Consider the following 25,294-nt stretch of genomic DNA (forward strand, 5'->3'; position numbering starts at 1 on the left):
TAAAAGCCAATCAAACTAATATCCCGCCCGCCCCCTACCCGGCAGGGAAGGTTGTTACCATGGCGACGTGTTGTGGCTCAGTGCCCACAACGGTACAGTACTTCCTCAAGCAGTATTGAGGCCTTTTTAACTGCAATGGCTTTGATCTGAATAGGGGATTTATCATCTAAGGTAAACTGTTTAGACACACCCAGAAATATACAAATGAGCATTCGTATGAATAGATATGCACACTGTATAAGCTATATTTATAAATAGATATACATATATACATTACGTACTGTATGTCATATACACAGACATCTATAAACATCAATCTATCGATCTATCTAGCTCTTCCTTGCGCTCTCTCTTCATATATATATATATATATATATATATATATATATATATATATATATATATATATATATATATATATGTGTGTGTGTATGTATGTGTCTATACGTGTATATGTGTTTACTGTAGCAGTGCTCAGAACTCATAATACTCAAAAACGATGGGTCCCGAAAAATTTCCCTAAAATTGCGCAATAAAAAGGACAAATTAAGTCCAGGGTTCAAACTGCATCTTTAAGACGGGAGCAAAAACCAAGAACAGATATTAGCAAATGTCACAGTAAATATATGAATATGGCCCACAACTTGATGATCAGGAAAAATGTTTTTCCTCCTGAAGGTAGACCTTTTAAGAACCACAGCACCATCCAGAGCAGGAGTGTAGGACTTGTTTAAACTTGTGGGCCGCATGGAAGAAAAGAAAAACCTCACTTTTATTATTCATTTTTAATACTGTTTAAAATAAATCAAGTACAACATCACTATTATTAAAAAAAACATTAACACTACTACTAATCATAAAACATTTCAAGTTATTCAGTTATTGAATAATTCAGCTTGTTTTTGTACTTGTAATGGCCTCAAAACTACCTCATGGGTTGGTTTAAACCCATTTGCGGGCCAAAACCCGCCCGTATGTTTGACACCCCTTATTCAGCTATATCTGTTAACTAATACAAGCTCAATTCTAAGTTCTCTAAGTTCAATGTTCCATGAAGCTACACCTGAAAAAATTACAATATTAATTAGCTATATGCGCAATGTTTCTGTGGAGTGAATATAGTAGCAATCAATTACTATCATAAATGAAAGTAAAGTAAATGAAAATTCCCCTGACAGCTTGTACAACAAATAAATACAGTATGGTTGGCTAGATAAAAAGAATACTGTTAGCATACTTAGCATGAACCTAAGACTTACGTTGCCTAGCTAGCTGGGACTTCATTTACCTCCCTCATTGCTCGCTGATTTATTCCTCCTGCAGGTGACTAACTTTCTGATATCCATCTTGGAGTTACACTTTGAATCAACTAAAAAAAAACAACAAAAAAACGTACTGACTTCTTCTTGTGATTCTCATCCCCTGACGTCACCCTCCACAGAAGGACTATCAGCCACATATGAATAAATGACCATATTAATTAGCCATGTGTGCATTGTTTATGTTGAGTGAATACAGTAGCAATGAATTACTAAAATAAGTAATATGCGGCTTGTGCTTCATGAAATGAAAGTGTTTTCATTGGGGAAATTTTTACCGTGTTGGAACGGTGTGATGTGCATTGGGGTTCTCAAACTGGGACTGAACAGCAGTTGGATCAAAACTTTTATTGCCAGATAGAAATTTTGCAACTCTGATCCAATGCCACTTGGCAAAAAGTACCAAGTTAAATCTATAAATCTCTGATGGCTTCACATCTTTCTGAATGATTTCTGAAACAAGATAGGAAAAATGAATGCAAAATGACTTTTTGGACACCCTGTATTACGCAAATCAAAAAAAACATAAATGTCAAAATAGGCGCGACAAAGAAACTGTTGCCGCACACATTGCCCCGCGTCTGACAGGCAATACGGTGCGAATCCATTCAATGTAATGAGCCACTAACTCATTTTAAACCATTAACCGTTACGGAGAAATCGATACGCTGCTATGTATCTCCAGAGGGCTTCCTTCCTAATGAAATGGAGGCTAACGCTACAAGCTGCTGACTGCTGCCGTAATGACCTCAAAGACATTTGAGTTGCAGTTACCTGAAAACGTCACATGTGTCAATGGGGAGACATTGAGACATTTTGCCAAGGGAAAAGGCCTTATAATAGATTCAGAGACTGCATCAGTGAGCCACATAGTAAATGGCATCAACACTCAATTAGACCTTTTCTTTCCAACTATATCTGCGATGGCTTACAGCAACGGAACAAAATGTTTGAAGTGATATTCCTTAGATTAGTGGTTCTTTACCTGCATTCGATCGAACCCTAGGGGTTCGGTGAGTCGGTCTCAGGGGTTCGGTAGAGCCTCTGCCGCAGAAGTCCACCCCTCAGTCTAGTCTGCAGTTAGTGGGCAGAGTCATTGAAAGCGTCCTGCTCTGAGATTTCCTACCATGCACTGTGTTGGTTTTGTTATTGGAACAAGGTGATATTAATGCACAATTCGTTTTGTGCACCAGTAAAAAAAAATCATATTTTATTTTTTACTAAAGAAGGATTCGGTGAATGAGCATATGAACCCCGTGGGGTTCGGTTGCCTCCAACAAGGTTAAGAACCACCGCCTTAGATGTAAATATATATATATATATATATATATATATATATATATATATATATATATATATATATATATATATATATATATATATATATATATATATATATATATATATATATATATATATATATATATATATATATATATATATATATATATATTACACTCGAATAAATACACCCAGAAGCACACATATGCATTACTGGACATTGCACCACCTTAATAATAAACCCGCATCAGCTATTAAAACTTATCACTATACTTATCACAATACATGATACTGTCAAAACTTAAAAACGATTTTGTACAGCCCAATATGAAGGCTTTTTTTTTTTTGTAAAGGAATAACAAGATGTATGTTGCAGATGGAGCTCCGCTGAGTGAGCTGTCGTGGCCTTCGTCTCTGGCTGTTGTGGTGGTCTCCTTCTCTGGCCTCTTTGCCTTCGTTTTCCTCATGTTGGCCTGCTTATGCTGCAAGAAGGGCGACATCGGCTTCAAGGTGAGCTTGGAAGACACTCAGAAAGATATTTTAAACTATATATGATGAAGTAGAATAAGGTATAACTACTCATCTGCCTAAGTTGCTTGATTGAGCACGAAATGGCGAGCAGATTCACAGGGTTTGTTTTGGACTGCTAGCATCACCTGGTGGTGAGTCATCAGTATTGATGTTACCCAATAAAGGCTGGTTCACAAAGATAATAATGCACATTTTGTCAAAGATGGAACAAGTAAATAATATTTAACCATTATATTATTTAATTTGACATTTTGCTGGGTGGCATGGTGGAAGACTGATCAAAGTGTGTTCCGGCATGGAGTTTGCATGTTCTCCCTGTGCCTATTTTTTTTTTCCCCCTGCATACTCTGGTTTCCACCCACATTCCTCAAAATATGGATGCAAGGTATATTGGACACGCCGAATTGCTCTTGGGTGTGCTTGTAGTGCGTATGGTCGTTTGTGTCTGTGTGCCCTGCGATTGGCTGGCAACCAGTTTGCATACTGCCCAAGGAAAGGCGTGATAGACACTAGCAAGCCTGCAACAAGCCAGGACAAGCCATTGAGAAAAAGTATCGATTGATATTTTGGTGAGCTTACCGGTATTTCTTTGTATAAGACAGCCTAAATGTTTTTTTTACATGAAGTATTACAGCACATGTTACATAATTGACTTTTTTATGCTTTTAATAACATTTACAAAAACACCCTAATTCCTAACCCTAACCCAAATGTTCATTGGTCAAGTGGTCAGAGGGTCAGCGGTCCAGCAACCTCCAGCCCCCAAAGCAAGCCCTGAAGCCTTTGTCTCTGTTTCTGCCTTAGAAGTTACATTGACAAAAACCACTACAATGAGACTCAGGCAAAATACTGAAGGAATTAATAAAAGTAAATGAACATCTCAAAATACACTTCATAAGGAGCAAAACCCTTCCATTTTTATCCATCTCAGGAAGCAGCCATTTTGCTGCATGCAGTCAACCGCAAATGACATTACAGTACGCTACTCATAAATTTGAAAAAGCAGCTAAAAATGAGACTGATGAAATGTTTGAAAACACCCAAAAGGGCTGGCACCGGCAGCTTTCAACCATGCCGCAAGCAGATTGATGCAAGACTCAGCACCCGCCAGAATCCGAAAGAACTCAGCATTCTCTTTCGCAACGCGGGCCAGAAAATGAAGAGCGCCTCTGAAAGCGAAAGGCTCTCCTGGGGACTGTGAGCGAGTCTGACTGACTCACAGCCAGGTGCCCCCGCTCGCAGCACCATGCCCGCAGGAAAGTGCCAGATGGTTCCCAAACAAAACTAATTGCTATGCAAAGACACACAAATACTGTATCTCAGCAGAACCCAATTCGTTCTTACGGCTTCACATGAGCGAGCGGTCCTCTTGAAGTCCTAAAAGTTGCTGCGTCAAGAGATAATACAAAATATTACAGTTGTATTTGAGAGATTTAGGATTTTTAGGGCAGATAAGTATTACAAGTGTTTGGGGTTACGCTACAGGTGGGAAAATACAGTAGATTCCCAACGTCCAGTGCACTTTATATGCAGTTTTTTTTTACCAGCCACTAGGAGACAATCTTCCTGATAACAAAGGGAGTCAGAAGAAGAAGCAATTGAAGTATTGATTTTGAGTTTCTTGCCACCAGGGGGAACTAGCTAATTAGTCATTTAGACGGAAAGTAGTCTTTTTTTTCTTTGGTACTCAAAAAATAAATTGATTACTCTAGTATTTACAGTAATTACACCAATTAATCAATTCTTGTAGTACAGTGGGTCCCCGTGTCCCGAGATTAATCTGTTCCGCGGTTGGGCTCACAAGGCAAATTCACCGAATGACGGGCAATCCAAATCTATGTTAAATAGCTAATGCGTTTAGAACCCCAGGTAAAAACATCTGTCCATACATATTAAAAATTGCTACCAAAATAGTATAGTAAGTGCTACGAATATATAATATATATGTATACAATCAGAAACATCATAAATAAAAAATTTTAGAAAGGATTTATTTACCTTTGAGTGCTGCTTGTTATGCCCTAATAAGGGTTATCGCCAGCATCGTTTCCATTTACATTATCTTCTTACTTTTCTCTTTAGCATCATTAGCAATCTTGGGACCCATGGCTAACCCTTTCAACTATGATTAAGCGGTCAAATGCACTATAAATACGGTTTTGTAACCACTCACAATCAAACAAAGCTTTACCATTCCGCCATTTTGAAACATTTGAGGCCAACCAATAGCAGACCACCGCCTCCGTGAGGAGACGCCAACCAATAACAGACCAGCATTGTAGTCACGCGTTGTATGGAAGCAGTTAAGATGGCAATAGTAAATAAGTGCAATTAACTAAAAACGCCAGCAGATGGAGGCAAATCAACAAAAATACAGCCAAGCCCCTAGGGTCATGACACTTCTTTTTGGTCTCATAACTGGGAAAATGTCATAAAAAGGGATGAAAAAACTCAGTATTCCACATCACAACATGAAAATGTCATAAATCTGGGAAGTTGTAACGCGGGGTTCCATTGTACTTCATTATCGAAAGTAATCAATGACTCTAGGTAATTTATATAAAATTAATAATTAGCTTTTTTCCTTAAATACTTCAATTATATATTTACCGGGTAATTGAGAAATCAATTACTTTAGATAATTATGTAAAAATTATTCAAGGTAATTACACGCTAAAGTGATTGATTTCTTTTTTAATTTTGGAACATAATTCTCCATAGCAATTGATCTTAATCGCTGTCATTTAATCATTGTACGTAAATGATGTGTTTCTACTTACTTCATTCATTATCATTTTATGTACCCAATTTTGACCAAACACAAAATTACAAAAATACAAATGAGTACTTTTTGGAATAAAGCTCCATAAAACAAGTGTGATATGCTTTCATGCCTCTAGATGGCACTCTTGGTTCAAAGTGCAGGGAAAATTGAATGTTTAGAATGCACTAGTGTTTGTTTTTAAACCAAGAGAGCCATCTTGAGGTGTCAAAAAAAAACAAGCTTAATTTTCCCATTTCTAGTGTTTGGGATTGAATGAGTTAATTGCGTACCAACTATTTTCGTACCATAAAATAAAAAGTTCCAAGATATGACCTTAGAAAGCTAATATGTGACAAATCATCGTAAATGTCATTTACATTTATCATAGTTGCTATTAGTGTAGCCAAACAAGTCAAATTAGTGCAAGTGTTAAATATTGCAGCAAACAAGATTCCCCCAATCACATTTCATCTCTCAAAGCCCAAAACAGATGGCCTTCACTCATTCATTATGACTATAAACAAAATGGCACAATATGACTCTATGCCTCTTCATCAAAACGTCTCAGTGCGTTGTGCTAGCAAAAAGTGCTGAGGTGGCGCTAGCAAGCCAGCGCACAAGAATGACTTGTGCGCGTTAATGAGTGTCATTGCACAATGCAGCGCACACATGACTTGTGGGTAGGCAGGCATTGGAACGCCCGCTTACACTGGCGCCATTGTCTCTCCATTGGGCGGGCGCATGACTAATGGCCTGTGTTTGTGCGTGTGTGTGTGTGTGTGTATGCCAGGAGTTTGACAACGCCGAGGGCGAGGAGTACCAGGCGGACCTGTCGCCATCCTGCCACAATGGGCCCGAAGTGTACATCCTGCCACTCACCGAGGTCTCCCTGCCCGTCTCGAAGCAGCCAGGCAGATCCAGTAAGCCAGACCCACGAAACACAGTTTACGCGCTACCCCATTTCAAAGTGAAGTGAGGTTTTCCATTTTTTGGCATGGGTTGAAGGCAAAAATTGAGATACAAACAGGAAGCAGGGCAAAATAAAAGTTGAAAATGAAACGGGAATGAATTACCGTAATTCCTCAAATATAAAATCAATTTTGGCCCCAAAATGAAGGCCAAAGGTATGTGTGCGTCCTGTAAACCAGTGGTTCTCAAAGTGGGGTCCACGGAACTCTGGGGGTCTGTGGTCTGACTGCAGGGGGTCCATGAAATAATTTGGGGTATCAATAAAAAATATATACATATTTGTGTTAATTTCATGTTATTTTATATTACATGGTGAAAGTATTCATTACACTTGAATAAAAAAAAATCGATTCAACCAGTTAACTCATTCAATACCGGTGAAATATTTTTACTTTTTTTTTTAAGAGTACAGACATTCAATCCCAGATACTTAAGTATCAATTTAATACTTAAGTACCTGGAAATTCATATCCTTGATGTACTTAAGTATCGATTTAATACTAAAGTATCTGGGATTTAATATCTGCACTCTTGAAAAAAAAAACGTGAAAATACGTCCCTGGCATTGAATGCGCAAATATATTTTTTAAAAAGTATTATAATTATAATTTTGTCAAAATGCGTTTTGTGTCTGTAATTGTTTGCTAACGAGACAATGAAGCCAGCAGAGCTAAAGTGGCATTTTATTTTGCAATGCTTTATTGACTAAATAATTGGAAATGGACCCAGGTTGTTATAAGGAGATGTGCAATTTGCAATTTTTATTTTCTAAACTTCAGTAAAGCTGAAAAGTAACAAATATACTTGTTGTCAAATTGAATCTCTTGGTGAAAAAAGTGCAAAGGATTATTACGAAAACTGAGAGTTAAAAGTCATGGTGTTTCCAGCCGATTCAATTAAGAGTGCACCGGTTAGAGAACACGAAAAGGTAATCCCATTGATTTGTTAATTAATTGCGTTTTTTTGGCAGATATACACAGAGCGATAAATTTGGTGAAATGTGGGTGCTTCTCAACTTTGGGTATATATGGTAAAATAAACCGTGTTGTGAGGAAAAGTAAAATGTTTGGAGTGCATTCAGTGTTACACTGTGAGGTGTTCACTGACTGCTCACAATGTGGGAAATCTGAAATGCAATTAACCTGATGTACAAGAAATTTATAACTTATGGATATGAACACAAGAAAATATGAAGTTTAGAGATGAGTTTTATTGTGTTTTGTTATAGTTTTTACTTTGTTGCCAAAGTTTTGGTGCGTCCTATACACAACATAGAAAATACCAGAACTTGATCCCAAAATTAAGGGTGCATTTCATCTACAGGGTTGTGTTATATTTGGGGAATATGAAAAAACAAACAAACGAACAAACAAAAAAAACCACTTTCTCCTCTAAAATTCTGCTAGCTTCATGATAACACACATTGGAAAATATCACAATATTATTTATCGGCATATATTCTTTATCTTCTGTGTAAAATGCATGTAGTAGCTTGATCGCAACTGTCTTGTGTCATTTATAATCGATTCTGCATCCAAACCGGGATTTCAAAACTGTTGAGTGAAGCGAGACTTTTTATTTATTTATTTATTTATTTATTTATTTATTTATTTATTTGTCTTGAGTTGGAAAGCAAGAATTTGACATACAAGAAATAGTTGAAGTCAGTGAAGGTCACCAGCAGCGGTTTTGCAAAAAAGTGAGCAAGCAAACAAAAGGACACTTTGGTTAAAGCATAAACTTAATCGTGAAACAAATTCAAGTCCAAAGTTTAATTGTTGTGAGTTTTATGAATATTATTGTGAAAATAATCATGTAACTTTTCCCCATTAAATCCTGCTTGCTGAATGTTAACACAGTGCAAAACACCTTACAGAGGCTACTAAAACTAGCATTGATGTTGCTGTACTTTTAAATCTTCTAAACCTTTAAAAATAATTTTAAAAAAAGGGTAGCAAAATATGCAAACGGAGCATGCAATAATACTAAAGGCATATATTCTTTATCCTCATCGTAGAGCAACTACATTTTTCACCTCCGTTTTTTTTTTTTTTGCCCAGTTTTTAATCATCATCTGAACAGTAATATTCAAACTGTGCTTCTCTAGGACAAAGAATTTCTTTAGAACAATTTTAACATGAACCAAGGATGTACCTAGATGTAAAAGGTGTTTTCATTTTTCTGTCATGTATGACTAATATATGATCATTTTGTTCAGTATAAAATCATCATTCTTATTCGTCATTTCGTTCAGCCATGTAACTTTCTCATGTCATCTCCAGGACAGCGATCGACTTTATTCTATGTGAGCCACTTTATGACAGTTAAACTGTAGGTCCATTGTCTAATCATTAGCATTAATTCCATTCAATGCAGCGAGTGTACTTTATATGTGGGAAGGAATCTGACCCTAAACCCACTCGGCATGTATTTTTCATCACATTTACATATAATCATGCAAATAAATAAACGTTTAACATGCACAATGTTAGGTACATTTCTTCCTTTAGAAAGAAATCTATTCATCCATCTCTGCGTCATTGTGGAAAAATTGCCTCATTTAGCAACACAGGAGGGCGCAATCATGAATAAATTCACAGCCGTTTTTGTTAGTTAATTAGCTGGACTAGCAAAACATGGATGACAGGTGTCTACAAAACTTTGTGTGACAGATGAAGAAATGCACAGCACAAAATATAAGAAAAAAAACAATGAGGTTCTGAATGAAGGAAGGATTATTTAGACATGTTGCGATAATATTTTGTTTTTTCACATGTTTTTTTTTCAGTCATTGACTCATTGAATATGAGACATTTGCAGGAGGTTTATGGTGTTTTGTTTATCATGTTGCTAGCCTGCAGTGCACATCAAGAGAGCGGTTCTGGCATGTTTTCCTGCCGCATGACTCACCAGGCGTCTGCGGAAGAAGAGCGCCACATGGATGGCCACTCAGTGCAATCGAGCGGCCTCAGGCACCAATCCCCCTCATCACTCCTCCTTGCTTGTAGTTATGGCACGGTCCGATTGGTCCGAGTGTTGCGGGGAGAGGAAAGGATAGGGGGATCATCCTGGAATAATATCAAAATCCAGAGCTAAAATTGTTATTGGGGTGCATAAGGCGTATTAGAAATAACTCAGTATGTGTAAATAACTCTGTTTGAGTTCAAAAACAAAAGACCAATTCATTACATGGGGTAATCTTACCTCACGTTCTCAGTTGCTTTACAAACACACACACGCACGTGCACACGCACGCACACACACACACACGAAAGGAGTTAATAAGGACCAAAATTACCTGAAAATCTAAAAAATGTCCATACCCGCTTATCATCACAAGGGTCGAAGGCTAGCTGGTGCCTATCCCAGCTGACTTCGGACACCCTAAACTGGTTGCGAGCCAATTGCAGAGCACACAGAGACGAACAACCATTCACGCACCCAATCACACCTAAGGACAATTTAGGGGTTCCAATACTTCTGCCATGCATGTTTTTGGTGTGTGGGAGGAAGCCGGAGTACCCGGAAAGAACCCATGTGGGCTCAGGGAGAACATGCAAACTCCATACAGGAAGGCTCGGCTCCCTTAACTGTGAGGTGGACAAGCTAACCACTGTGTCACAGATCCGCCAATCTAAAAACAGTTGGATAGAAATATAACCCAATTTTGATCCAAAAAGGGCTGATCTTATGTAAATATGACCCAACAAAAGTAAGATGGGCAAAAAATAACCCAATTTGAGTAAAAAAAAAGACCAATCCAATACATGGGTCACTTTGACCCCATTTCCCAGGTTGTTTTTATGCACCAAAAATAGTCAGAAATTAATCAAGAGACTTGCTTAGGTTAAAAAAAAAAAAAAAATTAAAAAATAGACCATTCCACAATTTGATCTCACAATTTAGCTTGTTTTACACAAAATAACCCAAAACAATAGTTCATTTTACATAAAATAACTAAAGAATTGGGTTGCTGTGTACAAAAAATAACACAAAATTGGCTTGCTTTGTATAAAAGAACCCATAAAGTTGCGTCCAATTGACTCAAGTAGTATATTGGTCCATTGTTGACCCAAATTGGGTTATTTTTGACTCAACTAACTGATAACCATTGGAGAGAAAAAAACCCCAATTTGGGTCAAAAATGGAAAAATCAACGACAAGGGTAACTTTGACCCCACTTTCTCAGTTGTTTCACACAAAATAACCCAATACAATTAGTCTTTTTGCATGAAAAAAAACTCAAAAATTGGATCGTTGTGTACAAAATAAGCCCACTAATTGGATTGGTTTCTAAAAAAAACAAAACAAAACAAAATAAACCTTAAAAGATGTGTCAAATTGACCCAAGCAGTGAATTGGTCCATTATTTAACCAAAATTGGGTTATTTTTGACCCAACAGGTTTTCGAGCATAATATCTACCAACCTCTCGTAATATCTGTCAAAAGAATCTCCTAATAAGTATCGCTAATCGATTTTCGAATCTTTCGGATGTCTCTCACTTTCTGGGACTTTTTCTCTGGGAATGCCATTCCCACACACATTCCTCATTTGGATGAAATACCCACTCCTCATCTTGTCTTCGAAGTGCATGTTTGAGGAAAAGTGCGGGATTGTTATCGCCGTGACAACCTCTGCCCGGCGTTCCGCCGCCTGAATGGGCTTTGTGTGTGTGTGTGTGTGTGTGCGCGCATGTGTGAGTGTGTGTGGATGCCGGGGTACCAGGAGACAGTGAGCCAGCGTGTGAGTGAGCGGCACCAACAATGGCCTCCATTTAGGCGGGGTGGACAGCGGGTCAGCAATAAGGCCCGGGCGGGAACGTCTGTGGAACGCGGGCAGAGGAGGACTGCCATTATCGGGCCCTGGACAGAGACGGGTCTGTGAGACAGAATGGTGGCACGCACCGTGACCTAAAATGGAAGCGGCGGGCGGGGCTGGCGATAAGGGCGACGAGAGTGACAGTGGTCTTTTCTGCGTCTTACAGAGATGGTTTTGTGTCCAATCGGACCCTGGAATGCTAGCGGGAGGGGACGGGGTGGGCTTATGTCATCCGGGGACGGGTGTCTTGGAGCCGCACCCCGAGCCGGAGCGTCAGACGGCACGCCACCAAGCCGCGGGCGAAGAGTTCAGGTTCCGGGTCCAGAAAATGCGAGTCGGATGTTGTGGTGACAGCTGGAGAACCTCCGGAGCGGGATTGTGTGTTTGTGCTGCCCAGCTGGAGGCCCGTCCAGCTGCACTAGGGCTCGGAGGGTCCCACTTTTCTCACGCGCGCGCCATGCCGACGCGCCCGGGGGCTTCGGGTTCTCACGCTCCCAAGCGGGACTGGATCCTCAGAGTGGCGGGCCGCTCTTACGCTCCGCCACACCGGCTAGCGTCGCTCGGGGAATATGAGGATCCGGCCAGGTACGGACGTTCACGCCGTCTGACTCTTGGGGGTCTCGCATCTTTGGGGTTTTCGCTCTTCTTCTACCCGTCGTCCCAGTTTTCGTTTTCCCCACTTGCTCTACCTGATTTTTTATTTTTTTTTTGCTGTGACTTTGGGCTTGTCTCATTTTGGAACTGGTTTAGAACTAGCAGTGGCTGGGGTTAACCCTTGTGCGGTATCATGTCAAATTCTTTGAAGGGATTTCACATCAAAAGAAACTCATTGAAAAAAAAAGACATCGGGGAGCTGAATTTTCACCCAAATGGTGACAACATGACAAGGTTCAAAATGGCATGGCCATCTAGTTATTACACTACCATGCCAGGAGTGTGCCATTCCTTGGCTAAAATATGGTGAGAATGATGTGGAAGAAAATGACACAAAAATTGTTAAAATAGTGCTAAAAGGGTGAAGGGTGACTGGGAATCGAATCTGCCACATCTGTCAGCGCTTTGCACCACGGTTCAATACATTTTGGTGCCAAGAAACTTCAAATTTTTATGCTGCCGATTCAAAAAAATGCATTTTTCCTGAAGAGACTTTCCCATATCTTTTTTTTGTTGTTGTTAATACTCAAGTTGTGACTCTGATATTTTCTTTATGCTCCTTTTATGTGGAAAAAGAACCTCAAGAAATGTTTTGGGAGTACTCATACAGTACTTCATTTATTGTGTAAAATGCATTTCTATTTCAAAATGTATTTGGATATTACAGCTAGTATTTGATTTGTGTGAAGTCAATGTCCACTACCAAGGACGCAGCTCAATTGTATTGTTTTTTTTTTTTAATCCAAGATTTTATTTGCTATAACGAAAGGTTTCACCTTTTTGAATGCAGTTTTTAAAATGCTAATTTCTGTTTTCCAAAGGTAAATCTGAAGGCAGTCACATACTTCCAAATTTATATATATATATATATATATATATATATATATATATATATATATATATATATTTAATAGAGGGTTACTCAATTTCAAGGTATTAGTTAATAATCATAATATAGTTATGCAGAAAAACTAAACCACCCTGAATTAATTTTTAGATGAAAAGCAAACAAGAATCCTGCTTTTTTTTTGATTGGAGGTTGATTTGAATGATTGAATGATTTGAATTTGAAGGCAACATTTAATAATATATTTTTTCAAAGGGTTATACTGTACATTTTAATATCTGTATTTAAATTTGTCAAGTTATTATAAAACAAAATAAACCCTCCAAAGTTATCTTGGTATAAAAAGAAATTGCAAAATTTTGATTTGCTTTTTAATGCATGTTTTGCATATTTGAAGGCATTATTTCACCCGTGGCTGTCATTTTTACTCTGGAAGTGAGATGACTAAGTCGTGATGTTATGATTTTTTTTTATTTATTTTACATAATTCGGCCTAATCATGCATAGTGATGTTTCTTTCCTGGACTGCATGTGGTTTTATAATATGCATTTTTTTTAATAGGTGCAAACAAATGCAGACATTTACTTGTATTTAAAAGTACGTAAATGAGAATGATAAGAATAAATGACAATAATATTTTTTTTCTTTTTTTTTTTCCAGTCCAGCTTCTCAAATCATCAGACCTCAGCCGCCATAATTTACTCTATCTCAAGGAGATTGGTCATGGCTGGTTTGGCAAGGTAACACACACCTTTTTCTCACCTACAAAATACAAACACAAGCACCGTTACGTACTATAAAATTCTCCATCTTTAAACTAGAGAGAATCCTGTGCGCAAAAGGTGCTCATAGAAAGAAAAAAACGTTTTGTGATCGCTGTAAAGTTTTCTTGATTATGTTTTGTATGATTTCCAAAAAAATCTGATTTGTTAAGTGTGAACATCACAGGTGTTGCTGGGTGAGGTCAATGTGGGACTTAGCACCACCCAGGTGGTGGTGAAGGAGCTGAAGGCCAGCGCAAGTGTCCAGGACCAGATGCAGTTCCTGGAGGAGGTCCAACCATACCGGTCAGTACAATTAAAGTCAATGTAGACATTATTTTGACAGGATTTTTCCTTTTGTGGCCTAGTTTGTATTTTGTAAAAACAAACCAAAAAAACAAACAAAACAAAACATGGATTACTTTGATCGCATTGAAAAGATGAAAATGAATGATTATGATATTTCAGGACCTTGCAGCACCCCGCCCTCTTGCAGTGCTTGGCCCAATGCTCGGAGGTCACTCCTTATCTGCTGGTCATGGAATTTTGCCCTCTGGTAGGAGACTTTTGCATAGTATAATCTCTTAAGATTAGACTTTCAGATACTGATGACCAAATGAAGCCTCGTGAAGCAAGGAACTGCTTTGGACATGGGACAAAGCTTCACGGTGCTTCATTTGCTTGATGGCGCCATCACGTGGTGCAGAAGCCCAAGAAATCGACTGTGTTGAAAATTCAATGGCGGTTTAAGAATGTGCTTGTGTTACTATTGTTCTCTCACTACATTGAGATCCACTAGGTACAGTCCTCACGTTCACATTCACATTCACATGGCCATTTTCTGCAAAGTGGCCATTTTAGGCAATTTCTAGGTTAGCATATGACTTTGCTGGAGAATTTGTCCAAATCAGCCCATTTCCATCACAAAACCTAAAATAAACCAGATCAAACGGGGGTATGTGAAGGCACTTCAGGGCATGAATAACATTTTAAAAGGGTTTCTTCACGTAACAGCAAATTTGATGTGTTTTGATGCCATGAAAGGAACACTTTTTACAGATTTCTTTTCAAATTAAGAGCAAATTAATTGGAACAGGAGGCAACTTTTTACTGCATTGTGAAAACAGAATGCTGCAATAAAAATCAGAATTGGAAGTAATCTTACGATGACTTTCAAAACACATTTTTCTAACATTGAGTTCATAGCAGCCTCAAGCTTTCCTCGCCACAAAACCAAGGACACTACAAAAGTTTTTCACCAGCGACACAGTTTGCTAACAAAGTTTCAAATAATCAGATGTTTCCTTTCCCTTTTTTTTTATCTGCTTTATTTGTGCAGCAGCCTACGACCATTATCCTCTTTGTTCTAAAAATAGGAAAAAAAATGCTGTATTAGCTAACAATTTGCGATGCATGCTCTCATTCAAGTAGCAGGTTACATCACATAATCCAGTGGTTCTCAAATGTGGGTACATGATGGAACTCCAGGGGGAACTCGAGATTTAAAAAAAAAATAAACATGCAAAAATCCTTCAAAATAATTATTGAATTCATGAAATGTTTCAGGAAAATATAAGTTCAGAAAACAAATTTAATGTAAGTAAGCTATTCAATTTTTTTTTTTTTTTAAACTCAGATTCTTCTCCTTACTAGAATGGTTTGATCCAACTTGTCACTTGCCTCCTTTCCTTACCTTTTAAATTAATGATTTAGTTTTGTGAAAAGGATCTCTACTATGATCCCAAAAGAGGATTCATTAAGTTGAATATTTTTCTTGGGGCAAATGTTTATTTCAAATTGACTTTTTTTTTTTTTTGAGAACAGGTCTGACACTTTATGTTGATTATTTTGGGGGGACAAATATTTATTAATAATTAAGTTAATGATTTATTTTTGTGAAGAGATCTCTACTGTAATCCCAAAACAGGACTCTTTATGTTGAATATTTTGGAGCGGTCAAATAATTATTGATAATTTATTTTTGGGAACAAGTCTGACACTTTATGTTGATTATTTATTTGCGGACAAACATTTATTAATACACACATTTTTTCTTTTTGATAACAGATCTTTTCCTCGAGCCAAAAGAGGACACTTGATGATGATTATTTTCTAATTCCACGTACTGTTTAACCAGCATTGCAAATTGTACTTTTGAACTTCCGAAGCATCCTTCTGTAAGGATCCTTTTGCGTTTCCTTCAAGGGCGACCTGAAAAGCTATCTCTGCGGTTGCCGACTGTCGGACTCCAAAACCCCCGACCCGCTCCTCCTCCAGCGAATGGCATGCGACGTGGCCTCGGGGCTTTTACACCTTCACAAGAACAACTTCATACACAGGTGAATGAAAGAAGCTGGGTAGGATCTCCTCTTGGTCCTCAGAGCGCTCGGCGTGCACCACCGCTTGCTGGTCTCTCCCTGCAACAACATCCTGGTGCTGCCTGAGTAGTCACGTCAAAACTCCAGCATCAGTGATTTTGTTGCCGGGGGAGAACCGCTCCCCTCGTCTGATGCTATTGCGGTGCCAACTGAAGGCTTGGAGTTTGTGGAGGAGGTGAGAAGAGGAGAAGGAGTGCTGACTAATGTTTGGAGAGGAAAAAACAAAACAAAACATCGTAAGGACATTTGGGTAAAAAATAACCCAACACCCAAAACGTTGAGTTTAAATGAATGACATTTTATGTTTTGGGTGAAATAACCCAAAATGTTGGTTTGAAATGAATAACATTTAACATTTTGTGTTAAACTAATAAATACAAAAAGTTGGGTCCAAATAATATTAAGCTTTTAGGGTTAAGTGAATAGCCCAAAAAGTTGGGGCTAAATTAATAACTTTTTAGGTTAAATGAAAAACCTAAAAAGTTGGGTCTAAATTATTAATAGTTAACATTTTGGCTTAAGCTATTAAACCCAAAATGTTGGGTATGAATGAGTAGTATTTAGCTCTTAGGGTTAGGCGGATAACCCAAAGACTTGAGTTTATAATGGATAACAACTTTTTGGGTTAAATGGGTTAGGGTCAAAAAATTGGGTGTAAATGAATAGCATTTAACTTTTGTGGGGGTTGAATTAATCAACCAAAATCTTGGGTCTAAATGAATAACATTTAAGATATTAGGTTAAACAAATATACCCAAAAGGTTCCGTCTAAATAAGTAGTATTAAGCTTTTAGGATTAAGTAAACCAAAGAGCTAGGTCTAAATTAATAACATGTTTTTACATTAACTAAAAAAACAAAAAAGTTGGGTCTAAATGAATAACATTGAACAATTAGGGTTAAACAAATAAATCCAAATAAATCCAAATAAATCCAAAAAGCTATTTTTTGGGTTAAATGAAAAACCTTTATAGTTGGGTGTAAATGAATAACATTTAACTTTTTGGGTTGGACAGACAGCTCAACCCAAAATGTTGGGTCTAAATGAATAGAATTTAGCTTTTAGAGTTAAGTGAATCGCCCCAAAAGTTGCGTCTAAATTAATAACGTTTAACTTGTTTTTTCTGGGGGGCGAAATGAATGAATGAATAAACCAAAAGGTTTGGTCCAAATGAATAAACTTTAACTTTATAGGTTAAGAAAGTAATGAAATGAATAACTTATGAAACAATCCAACTTTTGGGGATGTCTTGACAAAACAACCCATTTTGTGTTGTTTTATACAAAAACAACCGAATGTTGTGGCATGTATCATTCAGACACAACCGTTTGGGTTAGAAAGAGGAATAATCCTAAAGGTCGTGTTTAAAAGCTATTAAAGCTTATGCAAACAATGTATGGCTTGTTTTATGGGTTATTCTGTCTGATCAAACTTTTTAAAAGAAGTGAGCAAAAAGGCTAAAATTTAAACAGGAAACAAACTTTAGTCTTTGATATAACCCACAATCTTTTGTATTTTTGGGTTAAGTACACAACCCATGAAGGTGGGTTGGTCCCTTTTTGACTCAATTTGGGTTATTTTTGACCCAACTGCTGCAGCACTTTGTAACGCAGTTATGGTTGCTTATAAAGTACTACTTAAGTTGAGCCAATTTCATTTTAGTGGAGTAAATACAATACAAACATCTTCCAAAAAACATGATATTTTGTCTAACACACTTTTTGTACTGACAGTGACCTAGCCCTGCGAAACTGCCTGCTCTCATCAGAAATGTCAGTGAAAATCGGTGACTACGGCCTTTCTCACAGTCTCTTTAAGGTTTGACCTGTCGTTATCATCTGGCTACTCAGGCAAGTAGTCTCTTATTATTTCAAAGTCTGTTGATTTGTAATACGTGCAGGAGGACTATTACTTCACCCAAGATCAGATTTGGGTGCCTCTGCGCTGGATCGCACCAGAGCTCATAGATGAAGTCCATGGAAACCTTTTGGTCGTTGATCAGACAAAAGCTAGCAACATATGGTGAGATAGCCCTGTTTGCTTTTGAAATGTAATTTAATTATTTAGCAAGTAGCTGCTAGCGATGTGCTAGCAGGATTTGGGGATTTTGGGTCTGCTCATCTTTCTTTGATTGATTTTGACTGTTTTAGGTCATTGGGCGTGACAATTTGGGAGTTGTTTGAGTTAGGACAACAGCCATACAGGCAGTACTCTGACAGACAGGTTCTGACGTACGCTGTGCGAGAACAGCAGCTCAAATTGCCAAAACTACAGCTCCAGTTTCCCCTCGCAGATCGCTGGTGAGATATACCGTGAATCGACAGCCCAAATTAAACTGAAATGCAAATTCTGATCTTTCTAATCATACATCAATTCTGTTTTCATGCATTAGGTATGAGGTCATGCAGTTTTGCTGGCTGCAACCCGAGCTGAGACCGAGCAGCGAGGAAGTTCACCTCCTGCTCACGTACTTGTGCGCCAAAGGCTCCAGCGAGGCTGAGGAGGATTTTGAAGAACGCTGGAACGCCTTAAGACCAAATTTGCTCGGCAGTCCCTCCCACACGGCCGTGCCCGCACCCCTTGTCCTCACCCCAAGTTCAGCCGAGGCCCACGACCCGGCTCACAGTCAGGCAGTGGAGCTGGCCTCATCTGCATCGTCGTCGTTCCCATTGCTGGAGCACTTCTCTGACAGCTTTCATGCGGAAACAGGGGACGACTTGCTGACCGTCACGGAGACAAGCCATGGTCTCAACTTTGAATACAAGTGGGAACAAGCTCAACCTGAGCGGACCTTCTGCTCGTTGTCCACCAGCGGCCCACTGGGCCAAGTGAACCCACATTACCAGGATATATACTATTCAAGCAATGGAAGAACCTCAGGTGGATGCAGGACTGAGATGTCCCCATCCTACTACGAGGCTGAGCACCCAGGTGTGGTCCCCGTGTTGAGCGCCCATAGCCCCTCTGTCAGCAGTGAGTATTATATCCGTATAGAGGAAACATCAGAGTGTAACGTTAACTTGGACGATAACGGTGGGGAGTTGAGTCCTGTGCTGGAGGTCGGCAACACGAGTTTGTCTCCAGATAGTCAGACTGGTTCAACCGGAGCACAGCCAAATGCTTATTGGTCAACGGCAGATGGCGCCAAATCAACAGCCTACGATTCCAATTTAAGTCCATCTGTACATATAACAATGGAACCACTGCTCAGACAGGCATCCAGTCCTGTGATGTTCAGCCAGTTCTACGCAGATACTTTACCTGTTCAAAATGACTCTGACTGCTGTGAAGACACAGGCCGAGAAAGTCTGTCATATCCAGAACACTCTAAAGTTGGCAATACTTCCAGTCTGACACAAGCAGTGAGCAGCCCAAGATTAGGGTTGTGTGATCCCTATCTCGAAGACAAAAGGGGCTCTCAAATGCTTAATGAAAGCTGCCATCCCGAAATGGGATACCTCGGAAAGTCACGGCCAGTCATGAACCAGGTTAGAGTAGATATTAAAAGAGGTTCCGCCCTTCCAGTGGCCCAGCAAATGGGTAGAGACAGTGATGGTGCCACTCTCTCTGAGGAACAGGTCACAAATTGGACTTCTAACCATTCAGCCAACAACAATATCTCAAACTTTAGGAGTAGAGACAGAATGGAGAATTATCTGGACCTTCAGTACAGCGTGCGCTGTAACACCACAGAAGTGTGGTCTTTGACCAAGGACACTACAAAAACCTTCCGTAGTTCTAGGACTTGTAAAGAGGAGGCAGAACGAGAGGGGTCTGCTTGTAGTTCTTCTAGCAACCACAAAGAACTCGGGTCATACATTCACTTGTGTCACCAAGACAGTGGGGCCAGTCCAGAGGAAATCAACTTGGCTAGTTTCCAAAGTCCTGATTGTCTTATAAATGAGAGTGCACGAGAACATCAAATGCAATTGTTTCTTAATGAAGAGCGATTGTATTCACAGCCTAAAATAAAACCAGATGCAACTTGCAACAAGTCTCCATCATCCTTCAAAGAATCTCATAGTTGGATTCAAGCTTTACCAGAGAAGCAAAGGACTCAAATTTGGGAGAGGGGTTCAACAAGAGTGCCTGCTCTTGGAGATATAAGGCTTCCTTGTTCATCCTTAGATGGAAACAGAGAGTTGAGAGGAGAAATTGGTATCAGAGACTCTGACGCTACCCTGGTGGGGCTTGGGGACTACAGTGAGGAGGATGATGACTTTACAGATATCACATCCAGCATTTATACGGACTTCAACCTTGACTATGCAGACATGCAGGAGGAGGAGCTAAGTCCACTGAAGAACCCAGAGGGTACTCCCGACTCTGTAGACACTATTAACCTTTCATCATCCGTGGCAAGCACCTGTGATCAAGCCTTCAGCCCGGATTCTTTCATTACTCCCGCCCAGCCCAAATCCCTAGACAGTGGCTATGACACAGAAAATAATGGTTCTCCAGAGTTTATGTTTAAAGAACTTGTATGCCCCCAAATAAGTGCAATGGGGCTCGTTCTGCAAGTGGGTGTGCGTCAAAGTCTTACTAGTGCCTCAGAGCTCCGATTCAAGAACATGACTGACAAGAACACATACAGGGACTCTGCTTATTTCTCTGATTACGAAACTGAAAATGACAAAAGCCCTCGGGAGGAAAACGGCAGCTTCTTTGCAGGTCCAAGTAAACGTGAGTTGTACACCAGGAAACTGAGCTCTAACAAAGATCCAATTAAAAGGGAGCTAATGACTGAGGACTTCAATCAAAGAGAAATTTGCATTTTCACAAGGTCCTCTGAACCCAAATTTCCCCAATCTTCTTCCGCACCTGGGCTGTCCATGTTGTCGCCATTTCCGGTGCAGATGGGCGGGTGCCTGACCAAAGAGGCAGCTCCAGACTATGACGATCTAGAATTGGAGCAAGAGCACCAAGAAGAGCCCTGCTCAGAGCTTAGTTCCTCCGCTGACTCAGAACACTCCCACACCACCCAAGAGGCCTCAACGAACTACCAGGACGGAAGCAGCAAATCTGAAGACTGTTGCCGCATACAGATTTTATGCCCTGACTCCACTGTGTCGAACTACAACGAGGATGAACCCAAAGAGGACAAAAATATGGATCAATCTACTGAAGACGAGCTACCAGAACTCAATCATGTAGAAGCACTGCCTGACAGAAGCGAGACAACCGGGATAAACGAGGAAGACTTTGAGGACATCGACGCCGAGGAATGCGACTCACAGGACAGCTCGTGCGAAGTCTCAAACGGCGCCGCCGAGATGTCGTCCGCCTCGTCCCTGCTAGAGCTGTGTGGTGAGGCGGTGAGAGCCCCGCTGGAGGAGGCCGAGGATGAGGACGACTCAGATGACAGCGAGTCTGACGAAGAGTTGCGGACCTACAGCATCCAGGAGGAAGACAGTGAGGGGAGCGATGAGGATCTGACCGCAGTTCCGGTGGTGGTGAGCGACAGCAGCAGGGCGAGGCATCTACGCAGCCTCCTCAAGATGCCAACGCTCCTCACTCAGTCCTTCTGTGAGGAGCTCGAGAGGAAGAAAAAGGCTGTGTCTTTCTTTGATGATGTCACGGTCTTCCTCTTTGACCAGGTACCACACAAAAATGACCTAAGATGGGAAGGTAGAAACCCTGCCGGAGTTCAGCTCTAGCTACAAGTGCTTCTACTTAAGCTGGTTGCCAGACTAGGGCCAAACTATGGCAGGGTTTTCCTTTCTCAACCAGTGATATCCAATCCAGGTCATTAAGGGCCGGTGTTCTGGATCTCTTATGTCTCCCCTGCTGAAAGACACTTGTTTCAAATGCTCAGGATCATTACCTAGCTTGTGCAGACCTTGCTGATCATTTGAATCAGGTGTGTTACAAGCCAGGAGAGATACAAAACATCCAAGAGACCAGCCCTCAAGGACCAGGACTGAAGAGGCCTGTTCTAGATTTTCCACAACTCAGATAATAACTCAGAATATCAATGAAATCACTTTTTCACTATGAACTCCAGGAAAGCCCAACCGGAGAACTGGTGGACTACAGCTTCTCTACCGAAGAGGGGTCCAGCAGGAAGGACACATTGGATGAAAACTTCCCCAACCTGGATGAAAACCTCCCTCATCAGAATGAAAACACCTGTAACTTAGATGAAAGCACCTCAAATCTGGAAGAAAACACCTCTAACCCGGATGACAGCACCTCCAGTTTGCATGAAAACATCCCGATTGTGGATGAGAACACCTCTAATGTGGATGAAAACAAACTTGAAGCCTGTGACCCCAACAAGACAGATGGTGACAACGCAGAACAAGGTGGGACATTCTAGACTACCAAATTCCCCAGTTCAACAATCCTTGACTGTTTTGTATTTGCAAACAGGTTTTGAGTGGGAGAAAGATCTTGCTTTTGAGCATTGCCACCCGACTTCACCCGACACAACGGCTGAGCCAATAGGAACACCCACTTCCCCCTCAAACAGCCCCGAGGTGCCAAAATCGCCAAATCCGGCACTAAACCGCTTTATGGTCTCCAGGTTCTCCATCACGCATGTGTCAGACACGGCCGCAGAAACGGGTTAGTACCAATCTTCCTCAAAGACGTTCCACACTTTGTTTTGTATCTAATTCTAAATTTAGTGTCTATTTCCAACAGGGTATGCAGGAGACTAGTCCGAAACATTGAGAGGCCAACGGTGGATCATTACTCATTTGACCCCATCCCCTTTCCCAAAACACAAAACAAAACATTACAACATATGTGATGTTTTATTTTTAACTCATTCACTGCCATCTCAGTTCAATTTGACGTCTGTAGCCGTCAATGGCAGTGAACGAGTTATTGGTCGGTTAAGGTCACCTGACCGGTGGGGGCTCCTTTATGAGACAGTGCCTCGTATTGTGGGGAAACCCCTTGTGGTGATTTGCACACTTTGCAGATTTGCTGCTGATAACGACGTCACGAAGAACAGACAGTCTTACCCCAAAGCATACACCAAACATGCTGTGTTAGCTCAATGTTCGCATCTGAGATCATTTATTAAGTATAAAATGCTCACCATTGGAAAGTGCTTCATTCATTCATTGGCTGTTACTGAACATTTTTTAAAGACTGTTACACACTCTAGTTTAAGTTATTCCCTGTGGTGGAAAATATACATTTCTCCAAAAATTCTGAGGGAATGTCAAAGTGATGACTTAGCTGGGAAATAATATTTACACTACAAATCTATGACCCACGGTGGATATAACAAGTCAACAACCCCCTGTTCAAATGCTAGGTTTTGGAGCTATTAGAAATAAATAAATGATACACAATTTAAATTGTATCTGACTGACCTCAAACATTTGATGTTTGGACTTGTTTTTCTTTTTTATGATGAATAACACTGTTTCTAACCAAAACAACCGTTGAAGCCTTGTTTCATCAGACCATAATACATTCTTCCACGTTTGACAGTTCCGAAGTTCTAAATATGGATGTGCCAAAGCATTTTTTTGGTCAGGCCGATACCAGTACGAGTGCTTAATTTTTCAAGAAAGTCCCAATGAGTCTAATATAGCATTTTCCGCCAAATTTCATGAAATTAAAGGCACATTTAAATTCTTCACATTTTTAAGGGCAGCTATTGGCCCTATGCAAAAAAAAAAAAAACAACAACTTGGAAGCAGTTAACAACCCCTAAAGTTCCAAGGCAGGAAAAAAAGCAAGAAAAGCCTACTAGAACAGCAAAACTATTTGAGGTTAGCGGTACTTAAGATAAAGACAGGAGCTTAGATAGAAAACTTTCTGTTGGGTGGAAAGCGGAGTTACCTGAAATAAAATTATTACATTTATTTTATCATTATAATCATGCAGTTAATACAACTTTTTGATAGAGAAAACGGGGTCAAAGAATACTACATGCATGAAAAAATGGCCAAACATTTTTCAAAATTTTCCCCGAGGCGTGGGACGTCCAGAGTAAAAGGACGTGGCTATCAAGTAGCTCTGCCCCTGTGGACTCAATTGACGTGAGTCTGAATATAATTGGGTTCATTCTCAGCAGCCACATTCCAGTTATATGAGGGTGTGTATACTTTTGCAACTATGTGAGTTTTTCTCCTGAACTCTGTTCAATAGAGTTGTAGAGGTTACAGGTCACATTTATGGTGGGAAAATAGCATTGAAATTCCTTTTTTTTTTTTTTTTTTTATGTCACAAAAAAAAAAAACCTGTGATTTGAAGAGGGGTATGTAGACTTTGTTGTCCGCATCGTCCACGTGGCTCATTTTCGACGTCTGCAGATTTTCTCACATGGCCGCGTCCTTCCCATGCCACAAGCGACTCCCACATACGTTACATATTGTATTTTGTGAATGTGAAGTGAATATGTAGCAGGAGGTTGGACGTGACTCACTAGCGTGGCGGCTCCTTCTCATTGGCTGTCGCTGGAAAAAGGCGGGTGATTCTTGCACCGCAATCATTGCTGTCCATTTTCTGTCCTTCACTGCTGTTGTACTATTCCCAAAAACAATACACGCAAATACTTCCTCCGTGGCTGTCAGTGTGGTTATTTTATGCGGAATATCAAGATCGAGTATGGGCAACATTTAGAGAGGGAAAAAAAGTCAAAAGTCAAATTTACGATGGCCCTGAAGTGCAAATCACACAAACAAAAAAATGATGCAAACCAAAAAAGGCCATCGTAAACAAAAAAAGACAAAATTGTATTACAAGAAAGAAGCGCACAAGAAACATACATTTTGTTTGCTTCTTTTTTCTTGCTTAACTTTTTTGTTTGCTTTTTACTTGTGTGTGTGTCCTTTTTTTGTCTGCTTTTTTCTTGAATGTGTCCTTTATCTTGTTTTCTTTTTTCTTGCATGCGTCCTTTTTCTTGTTTGCATATTTTTTCTTGCATGCATCCTTTTTTGTTTGCTTCATTTTTCTTGTTTTCTTATTTTTTCGTGCATGCGTCCTTTTTCTTGTGTTTAGATTTT

At 39.8% G+C, this 25,294-nt stretch overlaps 1 protein-coding gene across 2 annotated transcripts in view; it reads left to right on the top strand.

The window, feature by feature from the left end:
- LOC148410252 (serine/threonine-protein kinase LMTK1-like) overlaps positions 1–24,850 on the top strand; it is a 34,819-nt gene extending 9,969 nt beyond the window's left edge. Inside the window, exons 2-14 of one of the 2 annotated variants that reach the window (XM_088436255.1) lie at positions 2,977–3,110; positions 6,686–6,815; positions 13,847–13,926; positions 14,135–14,253; positions 14,416–14,503; positions 16,153–16,286; positions 18,059–18,143; positions 18,226–18,347; positions 18,476–18,625; positions 18,718–21,922; positions 22,330–22,630; positions 22,698–22,892; positions 22,971–24,850. In XM_088436255.1, coding sequence (XP_088292381.1) covers positions 2,977–3,110; positions 6,686–6,815; positions 13,847–13,926; positions 14,135–14,253; positions 14,416–14,503; positions 16,153–16,286; positions 18,059–18,143; positions 18,226–18,347; positions 18,476–18,625; positions 18,718–21,922; positions 22,330–22,630; positions 22,698–22,892; positions 22,971–22,987 — 4,760 coding nt within the window. In that variant the 3' untranslated portion in view covers positions 22,988–24,850. Of the gene's footprint in view, positions 1–2,976; positions 3,111–6,685; positions 6,816–11,950; positions 12,270–13,846; positions 13,927–14,134; positions 14,254–14,415; positions 14,504–16,152; positions 16,287–18,058; positions 18,144–18,225; positions 18,348–18,475; positions 18,626–18,717; positions 21,923–22,329; positions 22,631–22,697; positions 22,893–22,970 lie in introns of those variants that run through there. The other variant, XM_088436256.1, reaches the window with a different exon arrangement.
- The last annotated feature ends 444 nt before the right edge of the window (positions 24,851–25,294 follow it).

Source organism: Hippichthys cyanospilos, chromosome 16 (genome assembly GCF_059441005.1).
Source record: "Hippichthys cyanospilos isolate Australia breed blue-spotted pipefish chromosome 16, RoL_Hcya_1.0, whole genome shotgun sequence".
Lineage (NCBI taxonomy): Eukaryota > Metazoa > Chordata > Actinopteri > Syngnathiformes > Syngnathidae > Hippichthys > Hippichthys cyanospilos.